Below are 22,107 nucleotides of genomic sequence, written 5' to 3'. Positions count from 1 at the left end.
ACTGTGAAGCAGAGGTAAGAGGATTCCCAGTCCCACGAAGCAGTAACTTCAATACATGCTTGCATTCTGTATCTTCACAAGAATATAGTTGAGTTTAGTTGCTTTATTTTTTCACTCCCTCTTTTTGCCACAAGTTTATGTCAGCGTTTATTCAGGTTACTATGGCTGCATAGAATGATGGAAATGATCAGGTATAAAAGGATTGGTCTGGTTACTTTATTCTTTACATGTTTGCCAGCAAGGAACCACTAATCCATCTTTACTGTAGTTTTTATTCCAGTTTACTAAAGTTTGCATCCAGCTGTGTGGTGGTTGTATTTTTATAAGATTTTTGGTGTTTTTTTCCCCCCAAAGTAGTGTTTTTAAACTTTTCGATTTCAAGTGACTGTAAATTGTGATTGGCATTAATTGAACACGAAGACCTGTTAGGTTTTTTGTTTGTTTGTTTGTTTATTTGTTTTTCTCACATCCTGTATTTTAATAGTTAGGGCTTATAAATTAGGGATGGTGAGATACATCTGAATGTAGTCTTATTTTCCTCTTTTGTATTTTTCCTTTCTAGTACATGGAAAAAGAAGATGCAGTGAATATCTTACAGTTTTGGTTGGCAGCAGATAACTTCCAGTCTCAGCTTGCTGCCAAAAAGGGCCAGTATGATGGACAGGAGGCACAGAACGATGCCATGATTTTATATGACAAGTGAGTTTTATTGCAGATGTATTCAGCATTTAGCAGATATTTACCTAGTATTTGATATGAACTTCAGAAATACAGATGAATGAATTCACTCACAGGGAGCAGCATAGAGCAGCTTTGCACATGGTGTGTGTGCTTAGAGCAAAACTTTCTGCTGGAGAAAAAGGGGAGTCTTGTATGTGGCAGGTAGAACAGTGGTGTGGAGTTTGGGGAGGGTTTCACAGAAGAAAGATTTAAGCTGGGTCCTGAAAAATGAATTGAATTCTGCTAGCCTGAGAAGGCAGAAAAGAACATTCTAGGCAGAGCACTGACAACCAAAGTCATAGAAGCTTGAGGGAATGTGGTACTTTCAAGAAACTTAAGTTTGGGTAATTGAAACTTGGGTATGTAGTATTAGAGGAAGATGTAACTAATTGGAACAGGTTATAAAGGGTTGTCAATGAATATATATGGCATGTTGTGTTTTCTGGTGCAGATCTGCTAAGCCAGCTTAAGTATTCGGTGAACGATTAGTTTTCACTGGAAAGGAGAGTGCAGTGCAATCTTATAGTGAACAGAACTGAAAATATCAGGCAAGTGGTAAAGCTGAGGCCAACTTCACTTAACTTCTCTTATTTTGTGAAGAAAAGTAATGTTATTTGTATCTACAAACAAGTGCTAAGGGGACAGCTTCAGGGAAGAGAAGAACCCTTGGATGTTAGGGTTGGAAGAAAGCAGAGAGCCTCCAGATCAGTGATTGCCGAGCGTGGCTCTACAGGCGGGGCTAGCTGTCCACCTGAGAGTCAGGAGCAACTCTATTCAGAGTAGGTTCCAGGCCTCTCTCAGAGATGGTGATTCTGCAGGCTTGAGGTGTGGCTGGGAATCTTTATTTTTAGAAGACACCCCAGATGATTGTGGTGAACAGCCAGATTGAGGATCTAGTCTGATTTTCCTATTTTGCAGATGAGAAAACTAAGGCTCAGAGAGGTAGTGACTTTCTCAAAGTTACAGAGCAAGTTAGTGGCAGCACTTGGACTGGAATGCAATTCTTCATGTTTGTCTAGTGTTTATTGTATATTTGTGGAAAATATTATGTAAGAAACATTGTTATATGGTCATTGAAATAGAAGGTATTTAGACATTTAGAGATTTAGTCTGGGGTGCCCAGAAATTCAAATCATGAAGGAATATTTATGAACTTATTTGTTACAAGATGGAAGATTCACTTTTTGCTAAGAAAACACTGATAAGAAAAAACAAGAGTTTTCTTTCTGCCTTAACAGAAGATTGGCACTAGCAAGGTCCTGGCTGGAACTCAGTCACCACACAGGGCACAGGCGCTGTTTCCCCAGTGCTCCCATGTCCATGCGGGGAGCCATTTCTCAGTGAAGTTTACTATTAGGGTCCCTCACCCATTAGGGTCCCTTACCCACCTGTCGGCATCATCACGATCGCGCCTCGTCCACCTTCCTGTATGTGTATCACAGAGTTAGAAGCCACTAGAATGCTTGGTAGAGACCATAAACATGTTTTTATCCTTGAATACTTTTTTCTTTTTAGTATCCACTTTACAATCAGCTTACCAAAACACTAATTGCATTGTATCCTATTAAGTTAAAAATCTTTAAGTTATCATCGATTACTCCTTTTCCTTTAATACCAGTCATCAGCAAGTCCTATTATTCTATCCAAATACATCAAATCCATCCACTTCACCCTCAGTATGATTTTGTTTTGAATTTTTACATGTATGTTTTGTGTGCCTCATAGTTGTAACAGTGTGTTCTCATCAAATCCTGTGCAGGAATTTTTTTCTGTTCTGTTTCCAGGGGAAATGACTGTGTCTTACCCTCGTTCAAATCCATTGCTTTCTACCAAGTGCTAAACAGAGAATAGATTCCCATTAAATATGTGTGATTGATCAATTTATTTGCATGGTTGTAGCTTGACCCTAGAAAATCTTAAATGAGAGCTAAGTGTGCGGGAAGGCAGACAGGGGTAGCAAGTAGGCTTGGCTGTCTTTGGCATAATGGGAATAGAGGCTGCAGCCAGGCTGTCAGCACGCAGCTCTGTAGTCCAGGTCTTCAGGCCGAATCAGATACCCCCAGAGAAGGGTTTCCAGCATAGATGCCAGATGTTGTGTGGATTTGCTGCGGAGTTTGTTTCACTTTGGCTGTCTTTCTACCATAGGTACTTCTCCCTGCAGGCCACACATCCTCTTGGATTCGATGACGCTGTGAGATTAGAAATTGAATCTAATATCTGCAGGGAAGGTGGGCCGCTCCCTAACTGTTTTACAACTCCATTACGTCAGGCCTGGACAACCATGGAGAAGGTAACCAAGAACTTTGAAAGTGTTAAACTGTAAGATTTACTGTTAGAACCAAGAAAATACAAAATGAGAAAAAACAAAGCAACAGAACAGTGGAAATTTTAAGTAGCACAGTATAATGATTAAGAGCAGTCTTTGAGTCTGACTCTTAACCTTTGTGAGCTTCAGGCAGTTACTGAAATTCTTTAATGCCATTTTCCTCAACTGTAAAATGGGGTGATGTGGATACTTATCTTGAAGTTATTTTGAGGATAAAAATGAGGTAAAATGTATATGCATAAAGTACTTAATAACTAGATAGCTGTATTGGGGAAGGTGAGCTTAGGAATGATCCAGAAATTTCACCCATATTTTTCAACAGGGTTGGAGCACTAGTTTTGTGTAGTATCATGACCACTTATTAGGGTATCACTACTAGCTTATTAATAATAAAGTATTTAGAGTTTGTGGATGGTTTATTCTTTTAATGAACTAGAATGGCTTTTGCAAGTAATTGCACAGAGCCCAGGATAAGCCCATGAGATGACATCGCTGACATATGTCTTGTGTATCTAAGTGGAAAGAGTTAAGTAAGCACTGTTAGATAATACCCACATAAACACTGAACTCCAGTAATATGGAAGAGTTAAATATAAAAATCAGTCATTAAAAAGCTGGTGGTAAACTGAATAGAGTATTAGCTATTGCCCAGGGATGATAATTTTTTCATGTTTAAAATTAAAATCTTTCTGATCTTAAAGGACAAGTTCCAGGTCTGTGTCATATAAAGAATGTAAACTTCCTGGGTAATAAAGAAAATGAAAACACAGAGAAAATGAATTCTAATTATATATTTTACCAAATGTGTATATGTAAAGAACTTACACTAATTTTAAGAATCAAATAGATAAATAGGAAAGACAAAGGGAATTCCTTCACCATTTCTGTGAGTATTTCTGTGCTAGCTCTTAGTGTCAGTGATACACAAAAGAAATGTGACTTCTGCCCTCTTGGAGCTCTGTCTGACGAGGCACACATTAAACATGGGCGTAACTATGTACAGTTGCACTGAGTGCAGTGAAGGAAAGATTGGTAAGAGCAAATGTCAGTAATAAACATGAGAACTTATTCAGTATCATTCATAATTTTTAAAAAATATTTTATTTATTTATTTTTAGACAGAGGGGAAGGAAGGGAGAAAGAGAAAGAGAGAAACATCAATGTGTGGTTGCCTCTCGCACAGCCCGCATCAGGGACCTGGCGTGCAACCCAGGCATGTGCCCTGACTGGGAATCAAACCCGTGATCCTTTGGTTCACAGGCTGGTGCTCAATCCACTGAGCCACACCAGCCAGGGCATCAGTCATAATTTTTGAATGCGAATAAAAACATTCATGCATTATTAGGCATTAATTTAACAGTAATTTGAAAAACACAACCCCATGTTGGAAAGCCTGTGTCAAAACAGATCCCTTGATGTGTTGGTAGTGGGACAAAATCACAGCATCCTTCTGAAGGGTAAATTGGCCATATATTTCAAATCTAAAATGTCCATACTGTTTAACTCAGTAATCACACTCCTAGTAACTTATAATAAAGAAATCAGTTCAAAAGTAAGTCAATACATGCACAGAGACTTTAATATTTATAACAAACAAGAAAAATCTTGTTTCAATATATATCCACTGCCTAGACTATTTTCTGGTCATTAAGAGTCTAAATATCAAGTCTATGTAATAGTTTCAACAAATGGTATTTTTTGGGGGGGTACCTATAAATTGCCTGTGTATAATTTTAGTTACAATGTGAACTGTGTATAAAGGGATAATACTTGAAGTGTAAAAAGGAAAATCATTTGTGCTAGCTAATAGAAATGTAGGTAAAGTTTTGTTTTAAAATAAGATTTTGGTTGTAGTTGGTTTCATTTTTAAAATAATGTTGGTCCTCCCATTTAGGTGTTTTTGCCTGGTTTTTTGTCCAGCAACCTTTATTATAAATACTTGAATGATCTGATTCACTCAGTTCGAGGGGATGTGTTTCTGGGAGGGAATGCCTCGCTGACTGCTGCCGGCTCTGGCCCTCCTGACGACCCTCCCCAAGGCGGTGCTGACAGCTTGGCATCTCAGGTACTTGTCGATTTGCCTCTGCCTTTAGAAAGGTGTACCAATCCTTTCCTTCAAATCCAGTAACAGATCCCCTTTGTAAGTTTTAAGTTGTTGAAGAAACAAAGGAGGAATAAAATTAGCCTCTACTGTATATTCCGATCAAAGTGTTTGGGCCCTGGCTGTGCACCTCAGTTGGTCAGAGCGTCATCCCGATATATCTGGGCTATAGGTCAGGACGCACAAGCAGGAGTCAACCAATGAATGCATGAGTAAGGTGAACAAGTAATCAATGTAGTCTCTGAAGAGTGTTTTGTATACTTGGAAAATTTTAGTAACTAAATTTGGGGTGCTTTTTTATAGAATGGTTGAGCGAACTGCTAGATTTCTTAATATTGTAGTTCACTGAAGAGCTTTTGATTTTATTTTGAACTATAGTGATTATACATTTACTGTTTTTTTGAGTGCTTTCATATATCAAACTTTATTGATTCTCTCCAAAATCCCATGAAGTGGATTATCCTCAAGAGAAGAGATCTAAGGAGGTACTAAGTGAACCGATTTTATTAAAATCCTGCAGTAAGTGCTAGGACCAGAACACTCTTCCCTATCTGGTGTTCTTCACCATAAGTTTAATAATATAACATGATTGTTTCATCATCTATTGACAAATAAATAACACTTTGGATTTTGGACACTAGGCCTTGGACAAATTTTCTTAATTTATAAGACAGTACTATTTTATTGCTGTCAGTAAGGCTCTTGGTACATTTTCCCTCTCTGGAGGTTACATAGGTAACCTGCTGGATGTGGTTGCCATTTTGTTTCTTTTATATAGGCTAGAATGTTTTGGGCTTTTCTAGGTATTTTAAAGATACTAATTGTAAAAAATATTTTTCCATTTTGGTTGAAGTATAATGTACATATCATAACTAAAACAGCTTGAAGACTTTCCATAAACAGAACTAACCCTTAGCCAGGATCTAGACCAAGAAACAGCTTTATAAGAGAGTACGTCAGAAACTCCAGGATCTAGACGAAGAAACAGCTTTATAAGAGAGTACGTCAGAAACTCTCTTGTACTCCCTTCCAGTCACTAGCCTCCCCCCCACCAGGATGGCTGCTATCTGACTTCTGATGGCATAAATCAGTGTTTTATTTGTTTTTGTCATTTTATAACTGAAAGCACACTGTATGCATTTTTTCTTTTTCTTGTACAGATTTATTGAGATACAATTCACCTACCGTACAGTTCACCCATTTACATTGTGTAATTTGATGGTGTTTAGTATATTCACAGAATTGCTTACCCGTCACCACAATCCAAAGGAACCCTGTCCTTTAGCTGTTGCCCTCCCAGTCCTCCATTCCTCTAGGCTATGCCAATCTACTTACTTCTGTCTTTGTTGAGGTGCTTACTCTGGATATTTCATATAAATGGAACCTTACCATAAGAGGTCTTTTGTGACTAGCTTCTTTTACTTAACATTTTTTCTTAGCATAATGTTTTTAGGGTTCATCTCTGTTTAGCATGTAACAGAAGTTTTATTACTTATTGTGGCTAAATAACATTCCATTGCGCAGACACACCACATTTTGTTTATCCACCAGTTGGTGGGCATTTGGGTTGTTTCTGTCTTTGGCTATTACAAATTCGTGCTGGTATGTTTTCACTTCTCTTGTGTGTTATACAATAGATAAGAATAGAATTGCTGAGTCAAATGGTAACTCTGTCTTGATTACTGTTGCTTTGTAATAACTTTTGAAATCAGGAAGTGGAAGTTTCTGAACTTAGTTCTTCTCTTTTAAGGGTGTTTTGACTATTCAGAGTCCCATGAGTTTCCATTTGAGTTTTATGATCAGCTTGTCAATTTCTATGAAGAGCCAGTCAGGATTCTGATTAAGAGTGCATTGATTCCAAAGATCAATTTGGGGGTATTGCCATCTTAACAGTATTAAATCTCCTGGTCCATAAACATGGCATGTCTTTTCATTTATTCTAGTCTTTTTTAATTTCTTTCAATAATATTTTGTAGTTTTTAAATATAAATTTTGTATTTTTAAAAATTTATTTCTAAATATTTTATTCTTTTTGATGCTATTATAAATAGAATTGTTTTCTTAATTTCACACTCAGGTTTATTATAAGTGTGTAAGAATGTCAAATAATTTTTTATTGAGGTAAAATTCACTTAACATGATAAAGTGCACAAGTGAGCGACATTTTGTATATTCCCAATTTTGTGCAGTCAGCACTGCCGTCTGCTTCCAGACTTTTTCATTGCCCTAAATGGAAACCTTGTGCCAATTAGGCAGTCACTCCCCATGGCCACCTGTTTTCTTCTAAGAGTGTTAGGCTTTTGATCCATTTTGAGTTAGTTTTGCATGTTATGTGAGGTAGAGTCCAACTTGATTCTTTCACATGTGGGTGTCTAGTTGTCCCAACACCATTAACTAAAAAAACCTCTTCTTTCACCATTGAATGTCTTGGCATCCTTGTCAAAAATCATTTTACTATAGATATATGGGTGTATTTCTGGACTGTCAGTTCTGTTCTGTCAATCTGTGCTTCTATCCTTATGTCAGTACTACATTGTTTTGAGAAGTATTTGTCCTCCAACTTTGCTTTTATCATTTGCAAAATTGTTTTGGCTGTTTTGGGTCCCTTATGATTCCTATGACTTTTAGGATCAGCTTTTCCATTTTGATCAGGATTACCTTGACTCTGTAGATCGCTTTGGAGATGTTGTCATCTTAACAATATTAAGCTGTCTAGTCCATGAACATGAGATGACGTTCTGTTTATTTAGGCTCTTTAATTTCTTTCAGCAACATTTTGTAATTTTCAGTGTATAAGTTGTATACCTTTTTTAAAAAACGCAAATTATACTTTATGTTCAATATTATTTTATATTATTTTCAAGTGTACAGCATAATGTTTAGACAATCATATGCATTACAAAGTGTTCTTCCCCAATATTTCACCTAACCCACCTGGCCCCATACATAGTTAGTGCAATATTATTAACTATATTCCCTGTGCTGTAGTTTACATCCCTGGGACTATTTTATGACTACCAATTTGTACTCCTTAATCCCCTACACCTTTTTCACCCAACAGAATTGTTTTCTTAATTTTATTTTTTTAATTGACAAACTGTTTATTTCTAGGATATATCACAATCTGCCCACCTTTTCAGTTTAAATATTCTGTAAAGTTTTTTTTAATATCAAGTCCCTGTGTAACATCAAGTTGTGATTATATTTATTTATCAGTTGCTTATTGCTGAAAGGGTTCTTAATGAAAATTTTCTTCTAGGAGTTAATAAGGACTAGGCAGTTGAAGTTATGCAGTTCAGTTCAGCTTTTGTGCTTATGTTGTTTTCCCTGAACTTGTAAATATTTTTCTTAAAACTTTTCCTCAAGCTGTCACTTGTTTTATCTTGAATTACATCAGATTCTTCCTTTCCAAAAGTGTTTTTGATTTGTGTGTCTGTTGGGGTTTTTGTTTGTTTGCTTTTGCAGTCTGGGAAAGTAAACCTTATACATCCTTCTACTCTAAAAACATACTGTATAAAACTGCCCTGACTGGTGTAGCTCAGTTAGTTGGGCGTCATCCCACAAAGTGAAAGTTCACTAATTTGATTCCTAGTCAGGGCACATGCTTGGTTTGTGGGTTCTGTCCATAGGCAACTAATTGATGTTTCTCTTTCAAATAAATGTTTCTCTCCCTTTCTTTTTCCCTCTGTTCCCTTCTCTCTAAAAATAAATACGGTAAAAAAAATCTTTTAAAAACATTGTAAAACATTGATTTTATATATAATTAATCTCATTTTTTGATTCATCATTGATAATGCATAAAAATGTAACCACTTTTTGTGTGTGATCTGCCTTCAACATTACTAAATCCATGTTAGCTTTAATAGTTTTCTTGTGGATTATTTAGATTTTCTGTGTATAAGATCATGTTATTTGTGAATAGATAGTTTTCTTTTCTTCCTGTCCGCTTTGGATGCCTCTTACTTCCTTTTCTTGCCTAATTGTTCTGTCTAGTACTTCTAGTACATTGTTGAATAGAAGTGCTAAAAGTGGGCATCTTTGTCTTGTTCCTCATCTCAGGGGGAAATCTTTCAGTTTTTCATCATTTAGGAATTATTAAGTGTGAGTATTTTATAAACACTCTTTATGAAGTGGAGGAACTTCCCTAGTATTCCTAATTTGTTGAATGTTTTTTATCAAGAAAATGTGTTGGGTTTTGTCAAATACTCTTTCTTTATCACTTGAAATGATTATTTACACAAACTTTTGGCTTTTGCCCTTGATATAGTATATGCACTACATTAATTGATTACCAGATATTAAGCCAGCCTTGCATTCCTGGGATAAATCCCATTTGGTTGTGGTATATAATTATTTTTGTAAGTGTCTAGATTTGGCTTGCCAGTACTTTATTGAGGATTTTGCATCTATAATGAAGACAGTTTGGTCTGTGGTTTTGTTGTGCTGTCTGGTTTTGGAATCCAAATAGCAGTGGCCTCACAGAAGTGCTGCCACTTCTTTACTCTGGCACCTCTTTCTTTTTAACCATATGCCCTTCTTGCTGCATTAAGAGAACCCTCCCTCACCTTCACCCTCAAAGAATGTTCTATAAGTATCTGCACAATTATTTATTTTATTAATTTAACCTGTACTTTAGTAATGAGTATTAAGTGTGTTCCTGTCTTTCGTTATTTTAAATAATGCTGCAGTGAATAATCTTGTATGTAAGTCATTTTACAGAACTGTAAGTCTGTAATTAAATTTCTAGAAGTGGAATTTCTGGGTCAACCCATGGCTACCCATGGCTCTGTATTTCATAAAAGCATCAATGTTGACTTACTTTTTATGTGCAGGTGAGGAGTGGGGAAGTAGAAGGGTGGAGGGGACCTTAATACACTCATGTCGCTGGTCATCTTAGAAAGTTCCCTTCGGCTTGTTTTGTCATCTGGCATTCATGCTTATCTTGTGAAAGTTGGGCTTTACATTCATTAGGCATATGTATCTGTACGGATGGCAGTTTTACACACTTCCTAGTGTGTAAAACCCTAATGCTGTGAAGACACCTCATTTGTGGGAACTTCGGTTGTTAAGAAAAACAGATTTGGCATGTGAATTCATCTTGCTTTTTTCCTGTAGTTATATATTGATACATTTCAGAATCATTGTTGTTAAGCATCTCAGTAATAATGGGGTTGAATGAAAAATTAAATGTATTTGAAACACTGCAGATTTTGTAAAAATCTGTCATACGCCAAAATCAGGAGTCATTTGTTACCTAAATAATATACCACTAATTTTACAATTTCTTTTGTAGACCAATGTGAAAAAAGCTAGTGTTAAAATTCTGAAAAATTTTGATGAAGCAATAATTGTGGATGCTGCAAGTCTGGATCCAGAATCTTTGTATCAACGGACATATGCAGGGTAAGTTTGGCACGTGTCTGGAATTTTTTCAAGTATAGGGAATTTTGCATCTTTTTATATTTTAACTTAATCTATTTTAATCTACTGTTACATGCCCAGCACTTTCACAAATAGTGTACAGTAGGACATGTTTAAGAGTGAAGGCTCAGGAATGACAGCTGGGTTTTAGTCTTGGCTCAGCCAACTTACTGGCAAGTACTTCACCTCTTTATGTCTCAGTTTTTCCATCTGTAAGATAAGCATAATATTACTTCATTGGGTTGTAGAGGGGATTAAAGGAGATAACACATAAAAGCATTTAAAGTATGCCTACTATCTAGTAAGCATTCCACAAGTGTTATTACCATCATTATTCCATCACCACGAATGGGATGGATGCAATGTCTTGTTGATCTGGTACATTTGGGGCTATTTTGTCCATATTTCATTTGATCTACATGTTCATTATTTCAAAGTCCCTGTCTTAAAAGCAAAAATAAATTAAAGTACAAAGATGCTAATATCATTTATTATGGTACAAAGATGCCAATATCATTTTACTGTATAACTAACTTGTAAAAAGGAATAAAATTATTCTTTTGTATTTGAGAATGCACTTGGTTGTTTATATTGTCCTGTAACAAAAACACAGTGATTTATAGGATATGCCACTTACTAAACTTCATGAAAGATCGAATCATAAAATCACTTCCTCCTGCCTAAATAAACCTCTGTAATGGCTTGATTACTCAGCCCCAATCCCAGTCCCAGCAGTACCATAAAAAAGGGATTTCAACACGTTTAATTGCTTTTATCAGAAAGTAACAGTGATAGTTGGAAGACCAAGGAGTCTAAAAGGTGTTTTCAAGTAAGTGAAAGGTTATTTGACCACATTGTCTTTGGAAAGCACACTTGAGCTGTGTCAGCATTGCTTTCTTCTTTTAGGAAATGGCGGACTATAAGCCTAAATGAATTAATTTCCAAAGATGATATTTATTCTTAAAGAATGGCCAGTTCATTTATTTAAAACCTTAAGTATTAATTGCAACATGTTCTGTAGAGTTTTTTGTGTGTAAAATATAATTTTTTAAAAAATTTATAAATTTGGTCATAAATAGAGGTGACTTTCCCCATTTTTTAAAAGATTTTACTTACTTATTTTTAGACAGAGGGGAAAGGAAGGAGGAAGAGGGAGAAATGTGTGGTTGTCTTTCATGCACCCCCTACTGTGTACCTGGCCTATAACCTGGGCATGTGCCCTGACTGGGAATCGAATTGGCAGCTCTTTGGTTCTCAGGCTGCTGCTTAATCCACTGAGCCACACCAGCCAAAGGGATTTTTTCCCCATCTTTAAAGGTAGTTTCCAGTGTTTACTTTTATGATTTTAATATCTTCCTAAAATTTTTCTCAAGGGAAACAAATTTTTATCTGTTGGTGTAGTGGACCCATATATGAAATGACTTACCAGGAAGGCTATCTATAAAATCAGATCCACTTTGCCTGAAAGGAAATAATATATAGGCATCACAAAGTTTGTTTTTCTTTTTCTAACTGACTTTTAATTACAACTATATTAATCTCTTCCTATAAAAATTTAAACGTGTAGAAGAACTTCTGGCCAAGATGAAGGCATAGGTAGACACACTGTGCCTACTCGCACAACCAAGATAGGGACAACAATAATTTAGAAACAGAATAACAACCAGGACTGACAGAAAACTGAACTGTATGGAAGTCGGACAACCAAGGAGTTAAAATAGACTCATTCATCCAGACCTGTAGGAGGGGCGGAGTCCAGCAGCTGGGCATGGGTCTCGGTGCTGAGAGCAGAGAGCATTGAGACCAGGTTCGTGAGGCATCCAGGGCGCGCAAGACCACAGTGGGTAGACTCTGAGTGCGCAAGTGGCAGCTGGCAGACCCCAGCCAAGGGATGGCAACTGGCTTATACCCAGCAAGGCGGTGATTGTGAAGCAAGGCACTGTGCCTAACCCAGGATCACAGTGCTGGGAAATAGAGCCTTGGGGCACTGATTGAGGACACCTGTGGGGATTGAGGCACAGGGAGGGACTCCCAAACTCACAGGAGAGGTCCTTGGAGGGTCCCACAGTGTGCACGAGCCCACCCACATGGGAATTGGCACCAGAGGGGCCCAGTTTGCTCGGGGGAAGCAGTGGAAGGGACTGAGGTCCCACGGAGAGTGGAGCACGTGCCCTGTTCTGTCTTGGGCCCCACCCCCACATACAACTTCATAACCCAGCAACTGGGTTGCCCCGCCCTGGTGAACACCTAAGGCTCCACCTCTCACTACATAGCAAGTGCAGTCAGACCAAAGGGGGCGGGGGTGGGGGCGGGGGGAGATGGCTCAAACAGAATTGAAAGCCCCACAACCAGTCTTTTTAAGCAACCGAGAGACAGCCAACCTATCAGATGCACAGTTCAAAGCACTGGTGATCAGGATGCTCACAGAATTGGTTGGTTTTGGTCACAAAGTAGATGAACAAATGAAGGCTATGCTAAGTGAAATGAAGAAAAATGCACAGGGAAGCAATAGTGATGGAATGAAAGCTGGGTCTCACATCAATGGAGTGGACCAGAAGGAAGAAAGAAACATCCAATCAGAAAAGAATGAAGAAATAAGAATTCAAAAAAATGAGGAGAGGCTTAGGAACCTCCAGGACATCTTGAAACATTTCAACATCCAAATTATAGGGGTACCAGAAGGAGAAGAGGAAGAGCAACCAGTGGAAAACTTATTTGAACAAATAATAAAGGAGAACGTCCCCATTCTGGCAAGGGAAATAGACTTCCAGGAAGTCCAGGAAGCTCAGAGAGTCCCAAAGAAGTTGGACCCAAGGAGAACACACCAAGGCACATCATAATTACATTAGCCAAGGTAAAAATGAAGGAGAGAATCCTAGAAGCAGCAAGAGACAAGTAGACAGTAACCTACAAAGGAGTTCCCATCAGACTGTCAGCTGATTTCTCAAAAGAGATCTTACAGGCAAGAAGGGGCTGGAAAGAAGTATTCCAAGTCATGAAAGGCAAGGACCTACATCCAAGATTGCTCTATCCAGAAAAACTTTTCATTTAGAATGTAAGGGCAGATAAAGTACTTCTCAGATAAGGTCAAGTTAAAGGACTTCATCATCACCAAGCCCTTATTTATGAAATGTTAAAGGAACTTATCTAAGAAAAAGAAGATAAAAAAAACCTGGATAGTAAAACAACAGCAAACTCACAATTATTAACAACCACACCTAAAACAAAAACAAAAACAAACTAAGCAAACAACTAGAACAGGAACAGAACCACAGAAATGGAGATCACATGGAAGGTTAGCAACAGGGGAGTGGGAGGAGGAGGGGGGGGAAGTTATGGAGAATAAGTAGCATAGATGGTAGGTAGAAAATAGACAGGGGGAGGGCAAGAATAGTATGGGAAATATAGAAGCTAAAGAACTTCTTAGGGCACATGGACATGAACTAAAGGGAATGTGGGTGGGAGAGGGTGTGCAGGGTGGAGGGGAATGAAGGGGGGAAATGGGACAACTGTAATAGCATAATCAATAAAACATATATTTAAAAAAGAATCAAGTTCACATGAACATTTAAAACACAGTTCCATCTATGTTAAGTTAAAAAATGGACAAACATAATAAACATATTTGGAGATATATAAAAAGAAAAATTAGCCCTGGCTGGTGTAGCTCAGTGGCTTGAGTGTGGGCTGCGAACCAAAGTGTCGCAGGTTGGATTCCCAGTCAGGGCACATGTCTGGGTTGCGGGTCATGGCCCTCAGAAACCACACATTGATGTTTCTCTCTCTCTCTCTTTCTCCCTCCCTTCCCTCTCTAAAAATAAATAAATAAAATCTTTAAAAATTTTTTTAAAAAATTATAAAGAAATCTATAAAATGCCAAGAAATAATTAGTATAAAATTTAGGATAACATTACCTTTAGCTGGGAGAAGAAAGAAGCAATAAGGGAAAGGCACATAGTAAGACTTGGAGAAGGATAATGCGTTGTTTTGTGGCCTGAGTAATAAGTACATGGGTGTTTACTGTATTCTTTAAAAATAAATGTAGATGTACACTTCAAACATTAAAAAAAAAATTTAAATGTGTAGATAACACTAACGTCCCTTTGATCACACACCAGTGCATATTTTCTCCCCTTCCTGATTAGGATAATCATTGTTACAATATAGAGTATATTTTTGTTTATTTTTGTGTAATTGATATCACAATGTATTGTGCTTTGTGTGCTTTCATTCATAGTGAGTTTTGTGCATTTTTCTGTTAGTCTATATAGATTTACCTCATTTCAACTATCTGATAGTATTCCACATATAATATTAATTATAGCTATAACTATGGCAAAATATTCCATATGGCAAAATGACCACGTTGTGTCACTACTTGGTCATTTTGATATTGAGTATTTAAGTTTTCAATTTTTCACTGTTAGACAAAGCATAGCAAAGCACCTCCTTTTATATCCTCCTTTGTTTCAAGAAGCAGATTTAAAATTTTAATAGATCTTACTAATTTACCTTTAAAAGTATCTGTACATTTTACATTCTTACCAGTCATTAGTAAAGATACCAGTTTTCCCCACATCATTGTTGAATTAATATCAAACTTTTAATTTTTTTTTAAAGCAATCCTGTATTATTGCTCATGAGATGGAGCTTCGTTTGGCATCTTTGTTGGTTGTTCAGGACTTTCTTTGAATTGATTCTTCATCTCTTTTTCACATTTCTTTGTTGGGTGATTTCTGAATGACTTGTTGGAATTCTGTATGTTTTTGGATATTAATTATTGGTTAGTAATAATCTGTTAAAAATAAGACCTTTCACTGTTTTTTACCTTTTAACTTTGCTTTATATTACTTTAGCTTTTTAGCATAATTATATGTTACTCTACTTTCATAATACATTTTGTCCTACCATTTTTTCTCTTCTTTTACGAAATTATCTGGCTATTTTTGCGCTTTTTGTTTTCTGTTTGAATCTTAGAAATGTGAATTACCTGTGAACTTGCCATGTTTCATAAACCTTTTGGGGAATTTGAATGGAATTGCATTAAATTAAAGATTATTTTGCTGTTTGTGGGGAGTACTATTTAAAGTAAGCCTCACTTTGAATGATATGAGAGAGCTATAAATTGTATTTCTTGCTTTTTAGATTTAGATGAGATGCTTTAAATTTGTATTTTTCTTTTGAATTTAAAATTGATTATTAGAAATTATATTCTTTTCATACTTACATAGGAAGATGACATTCGGAAGAGTCAGTGATGTGGGACAATTCATCCGGGAATCTGAGCCTGAACCTGATGTAAAGAAATCAAAAGGTTTGTGCTGTTTTTATACTTCATATTAAGCCTTTACTCACATTAGTCATTGATTATAAGTGAAGGATCATTTCAGATTTAAACTGTTTATTTTATAAATTAATTGCTATATTTCACCTGTATTTGTAGTCACAAGTGAGTATAAAGGCTTCATGTAATCACATCTCTCTCTATAGAGTCTTTTCTCTCTGAATCAAAAGTTATTTAACTTGCTTTACCATGCAGAAGACACATCTGTGTAAAAAAATACTCATCACCTTTTTATTTAATGATGAAAATACCCAGTCCAGGTTGGACTTGAGGTTTATCTTGAGACCCTTTATCTTATTAAATTTCCTCTGAATTGCTGAAAGTTGTTATGAAATGTATATGGAAATCATTAATAGGTGAAATTCAAATGCTTTGTTTAATTGACAGAAGAGTACTTGGTCAATTCCAGGAATCAAACACAAAAATCCTTTTTGTGACACAGTGCATGTTTTTGTAACTAATTTCAGCTTATGAACAATTGGTTTACACAGGAATACTTTGGAAATCAATGTGGATTTATTTAGATGATACCTAGAAATTTTTCAGTGTAATGGGACTGACAGTATTGTCTTGAGTAAAATTTACTACCTTTTATAAGAAGGAAATACTCCCTCTTGATGGGTGTTTATAATTTTCCTATTGAACTTAATAGTGCTGCATTCCTGTCATGTTTATCTTATTTTTTAATGCAACTGTTGTTGGGCTAATGAATCCTACCACTTTGGTTGATCAGCAGTCTCCTTTGGATTATATATACCTTGACAAAATATATAAAAAATGGAATTGTTAAAATAATTTAGACCAAGCCCCGACTGGTGTAGCTCAGTGGATTGAGCATGGGCTGCGAACCAAAGTGTCACAGTTTCGATTCCCAGTCAGGGTACATGCCTGGGTTGTAGGCCATGACCCCCAGCAACCGCACATTGATGTTTCTCTCTCTCTTTCTCCCTCCTTTCCCTCTCTAAAAGTAAATAAATAAAATCTTTTTAAAAAATAAAAAATAATTTAGACCAAAAAAAGGGTCTGTTACCTACTCGACCTCACTAGTTTATCCAAGTAATTGATTTTATTTACTGTTTTGTCAGAGAAAGAAGTCTGGGCCACACAGCTGGGGAAAATGTAAAGACTGAGAGAAGTTTACACAGTTAATGCAGTAAATAATTTTTGAGTGCCTCTGTGTACTCACATGCTCAGGGCAGGATAGAAAATATAGATCCTGCCATTAAGACACAGTTTTGTGTAGTGTCTTTCATTGGTTAAAAGGAGGAGGTCACTGGTAGCCTTGGAGCAAAAGAAGTACTAGACAGCCTCTTTGGGGGCTTGGCCAGGAAGCAGTCTACATGGTCAGTGGGGATGAACCTGACCATGTCAGGTAGAATCTCAGAGCTGTTAGTAGAATCTCAGAGCTGTATTAGTAGAATCTCAGAGCTGTTTTGTTTTTTTATTAAAGCGGATCTTATTCCTTTGACAGCTCATTAAGAATGTTACTGTTCCAGAGTCTGTATTGGTCTGGGTGTTTGCAGTTTGTTTTTGTTTTGTGTGAATTGAACTATATTATAAGTAAAGACATATAAGAACGTTTTCCCAAACCAATGTCTCTGCTCATTCTATTTAAGTCTCTTCATTTTATTTATTCATTCATTCTAAAATGTGAGTGCCTACTATATGCATCTACCATCCTAGGTATTGGGAAGAAAATAAAATTCTTGCTCTCAAGGAGCTTACATTACAGTGGAAAAGACAGTGAATAAACAAATGCCGTGTATGTGCATGCATTTATATAGTTAATGTAAACATGCAAGCAGGGTAAGTGACTGGGAGAGTAGTGGGGAGTGCTTTTTTAGCAGTGGTTGTCAGGAAAGGTCTCACTGAGGAAGTAGCATTTTGAGTAGCATCCCCAGCAAAACAGGGCAGTAAGTCTTGGCAGAAGGAACAAGAATAGAGTCCCTGAGGCTTCAGAGCTCAGCATGATCAAGGAAGAGCGCAACCAATGTTGCTAAAGAGGAGTGAAGAAAGGTGCTGTGGCTGAAGATGAGTAAGGCTGGGACTCAGAAGTGTAGGGGACACATTGCAAGTTGGACCAGGGAAGTAACAGGATGTAATTCATGTTTTGAAGCAGTGGCTGTAACAGATGTTTGGGAAATAGAGTCTAGGGGTTTAGGCTAAGAATCAGGAAAACAGCATTCTTGTCATGGTCTGTCTACGTAAGGGATGACAGGGGTGGCTGTGGATTAGGTATGGGAGAGTGGTTGTATTGGGGTTATATTTGAAGGTAGAGCCAACAGGATTATATCTCTCCCACAAGCCCATCTATCAAATTACCTGCATTATTAATTTGAGACATGCCTGTGTAAAAGAATGACTTTTTTTTTAAGATTTTATTTATTTTTAGAGAAAGGGGAAGGGAAGGAGAAAGAGAGAAACATCAGTGTGTGATTGCCTCTCGAGTGCCCCCCACCAGGGACCTGGCCTGCAACCCAGTCATGTGCCCTGACTAGAAATCAAACTAGCAACGTAATTCAGCACTCAATCCACTGAGCCACACCAGCCAGGGCTAAAGGAATGACTTTTGACTAAATAAATCTGTATATCCTGTACTTCCTCTAGTTGTCCAGATGTCTCTTTAAATCATGTACTTTTTTGGCAGGTAAATGACGTAATGTAGGGGCCTACAGATTCACTTCATTTACTCAGAAGTAATTTAAGTGATTCCTGTGTGCCGAACACTGTACTAAATGCCAAGGATACAAATAAGAGGATGTAGTCTCAGTTTGTTTTAATCCAGTTTACTCCCTTTGTTATGACACTGACTTGGTAAACCTGTAGTTATCCTATAAAATGCAGGGGTTTTGTCTCTTATTAGACATTGTGTTCCCTGATTCAAAAATTATGCCTGGCACATGGCAGGCACTCATTACATATTTGTTGATTGGATTAACCTAGAAGACTTTCAATAGAGATTACCTGGGTGGCAAGATTATGCATCATATTTATTTTAAGCAAAAAATAATTTTTTTAACTGTCATAGACACTAAAGATGATTAACTTGGGGATACTCACAGAGACTCATTTCCCCCTTCTCAGACCCAAAATAGTGGAGATTTTCTTAGCATTTTCAAGTTCATGCAAGTCTTCGATGGTACATCTGTGGATATCACCTCCTTATCCTATAAATGAAGAAGTTGAGGATGAGGGAAACTGTAATTTGTTAGGGATCACATGGCAGATTAATAGCAACCCAAGGGCTTTGGTTTTTGACAGTACTTGGCAGTCCAGCCTCACTTCTCCCTTCCTCTCCTTCCTTGCTGAGGGCTTCTGCAGAGAGTATCCATCAGTTGCCAGTCTACAGTTTCAGTTTGGGTTTTGAAACCCTGATAGAGCACAGAGAAAAAGATTGAGTTTTGAGAAGGGTGTGTCTCAGAGGCATCTGAGTGTGTGAGAACTTTGGTTGCAGGGCAAGCAAGGTAACTTTAAAAGTTACGTTCAAATCATCTAGGAGAAAGTGTAACAAGAGGGAATTGTAAAGGGTGTTGTGAGCATGAGATCCCTGTAGTGACTGTCCTCTAGTGTCTGGATGCAGTGGTAGGAGACGAAGCTGTACGTACATTGTCTAAGTACTTGCGTCTCATATTAAGAAACCTCCGTTCCTGTCATAGAGGTATCAGGGATTTCTAAGCAGAATACCGACCAGATGCATTTTTCTAACAGTAGTGTAGGAACGAATTGCAATTGAGGAGAGACTGGTATTAGAGAAATCAGTGGAATAGCAGAATTAGCTAGTGCTGTACATAGGGCGGGAAAAGAGGGTTTGAGGTAGGTAGTGGTAGAAGGAATTAGAAAGAATGTCAGATTAATAAAACTTCCAAGGGGGAATTTAGAGACTGCATCCAAGGTAGAACTTGGTGGCAGATTTCATATGGAGAGTAAATAACGAAGGTAAATAGAGAATTTAAAAATGGGTTCTCTGGATGAAAAATCATGTTAATTTTCAAGAGGATTAAATTAATTTCTGAGATAGAGGATAAGCTCCATTTGGAATATGTAAAGTTTAGGATGCCTTTAGGACAATTTGCAAATATGGGTTTGACACCCAAGGACAAGTTTTTGAGTGACTTGGATTTTAAAGGAAGTTAAAGCCACAGGAGGGGGTAAGACATCTCAAAGAAAATGTGTTGAGGGAGAAAAGAAGGATGGGAATGGGATCCTGGAGAAGCCTCATGTTAAAGGGAGAGAGAATACACAGAGAAGAGTCAAAGATGTGCATACTAAAAGAAAAGGGGAGGACTTCCATTCAAGATGGGAACATGTGGAAACACAGCTCACCTCCCACAACCACACCAAAATTACAAGTAAACTACAGATCGACCATTATTCAGAACCACCAGATATAGAGCTGAATGGAAGTTCTACAACTATGGAATTAAAGAAGAAACCACATCAAGACTGGTAGGAGTGGCAGAAATGTAAAGCAGGCTGGCCCCACACCCATGTGTGCCAGATAAAAATCAGAAGGGATTAACAGGACCAAGAGACTTCATTTCCACATCAGGCCCTCCAGCCCAGGGTTCTAGTGCCAGGAAGAGAAGTTGCCATAACTTCTGGAAAAAACCAGTGGTGAATGAGGCTACAGAAGACAAACTGCTAGAGTCCCTGGCAGTTCCTTTTAAAGGGCCCGTGCACAGACCTACTCAGACTCACTTTCTTTGAGCTCCAGCACAGGAGCAGCAGATTAAAAGGCACTGGAGTTATATGGAGAGGAACTGAAGTGTTTGGCATCAGAGTGAGAGCGGAGGGAGCAGCTTTCTCCCAGACAGAAGTACTGGCAGAGGCCACTGTTCCTTTTCTGAGCCCTACCCTGGTGATTCCCTGAGGCTCTGTCCTGCCCAACTTTTGGGCCCACCCCAGCTATTTCCCATGGCTTTTCCATGAAAATAACTTGTCTTGGCTCATGCTTCTGATTTTCTTAAAATGCTCTCAAACAAGCAGCATTTGGCCTCGCATGCCCTGTGTCTATTGTTAAGTGGCCCCAGGCTCAACACTATCAACAACTGGCCTTGGTTCATAGCTTGGACTTGCTTGGGCACCTCCAAGCCCAGCACAAGTAGTAGCCATCTATAGATTGCTTTGTAGCTTATATCAGGTGGCCCCAGACAAAACACAGGTGGTAGCTGACCTACCAGGATGCGCCACAGCCTTTGTATAGTGTGGACAGCTACAGACTGTGTTGGAGTACCATCACTTAACCATTTCCACAAGTGGTATGCTCAAGAGGTGGACTCAGTAGGACCAGAGCCCTGCTGAATTAAGTCTTGCTCTGTGGAATAGGCTTCTGCACAGATGATGCTCCACCGTGGTTGGAGGTTGGGGGTCGGTGCTCCAGTTAGTCTTTGTAGTTAATCAGCCTGATTAAATCTCTCCCATTGAAGTGCCAATAGCAATCAAGGCTCAACTACAAGAGGAAGGTAATACACAGCCCACAAAGTGGGCACACCTCAAGTACCCAGGTTGGGTGATAGGGGAAGCTGTGCCACTGGACTGTATGTGACACTTACTACATTAACCCACTCTTCCAAGCCAGGGAGTTGTAGTAGCTCTACCTAATACATAGAAATAAACTTTGGGAGGCTGACAAAATGAGGAGACAAAGAAACATGGCTCAAATGAAAGAACAGAACAAAACTCCAGAAGAGCTAAACAAAATGAAGATAATCTACTAGATGGAGAACTCAAAACACTGGTAATTAAGATGCTCAGTGAACTTCATGAGAACTTCAACAGCATAAAAAAAGGCATGGAAACCATAAAAAATAACCAATCAGATGAGGGATACACTAACTGAAATGAAGAATAATTTACAGGGAGGAAGCTGAAAATCAAATTAGTGATTTAGAGTATAAAGAAGCAAAGCACACCCAGTCAGAACAACAGGAAGAAAAAAGATCCAAAAAAAGGAGGATAGTGTAAGGAGCCTCTGGGACAACTTCAAGTGTATCAACATCTGCATCATGGTGGTGCCAGAAAAAGAGGGAAAGCAAGAAATTGAAAACCTATTTGAAAAAAATAATGATGGATAACTTCCCTGACTTGATAAAGGTAATAGACATACAAGTCCAAGAAGCACAGAGAGCCCCAAATGAACCCAAAGAGGCCCACACCAAAGCACATCATAATTAAAATGCCAAAGGTTAAAGACAG

At 37.8% G+C, this 22,107-nt stretch overlaps 1 protein-coding gene across 4 annotated transcripts in view; it reads left to right on the top strand.

The window, feature by feature from the left end:
• Nucleotides 1-22,107, top strand: part of AKAP10 (A-kinase anchoring protein 10) — a 76,557-nt gene that overhangs the window by 41,787 nt on the left and 12,663 nt on the right. For all 4 annotated transcript variants that reach the window (XM_045824074.1, XM_045824075.1, XM_045824073.1 and 1 more), the window contains exons 8-12: nt 563-699; nt 2,866-3,010; nt 4,941-5,111; nt 10,441-10,550; nt 15,800-15,882. In XM_045824074.1, the coding sequence (XP_045680030.1) occupies nt 563-699; nt 2,866-3,010; nt 4,941-5,111; nt 10,441-10,550; nt 15,800-15,882 (646 nt within the window). The remainder of the gene's footprint in view (nt 1-562; nt 700-2,865; nt 3,011-4,940; nt 5,112-10,440; nt 10,551-15,799; nt 15,883-22,107) is intronic.

The sequence above is a fragment of the Phyllostomus hastatus genome, unplaced genomic scaffold (genome assembly GCF_019186645.2).
Source record: "Phyllostomus hastatus isolate PE091 unplaced genomic scaffold, TTU_PhHast_1.1 phas_scaffold_55, whole genome shotgun sequence".
NCBI lineage: Eukaryota > Metazoa > Chordata > Mammalia > Chiroptera > Phyllostomidae > Phyllostomus > Phyllostomus hastatus.
This window is presented reverse-complemented; position numbering and strand designations above follow the sequence as displayed.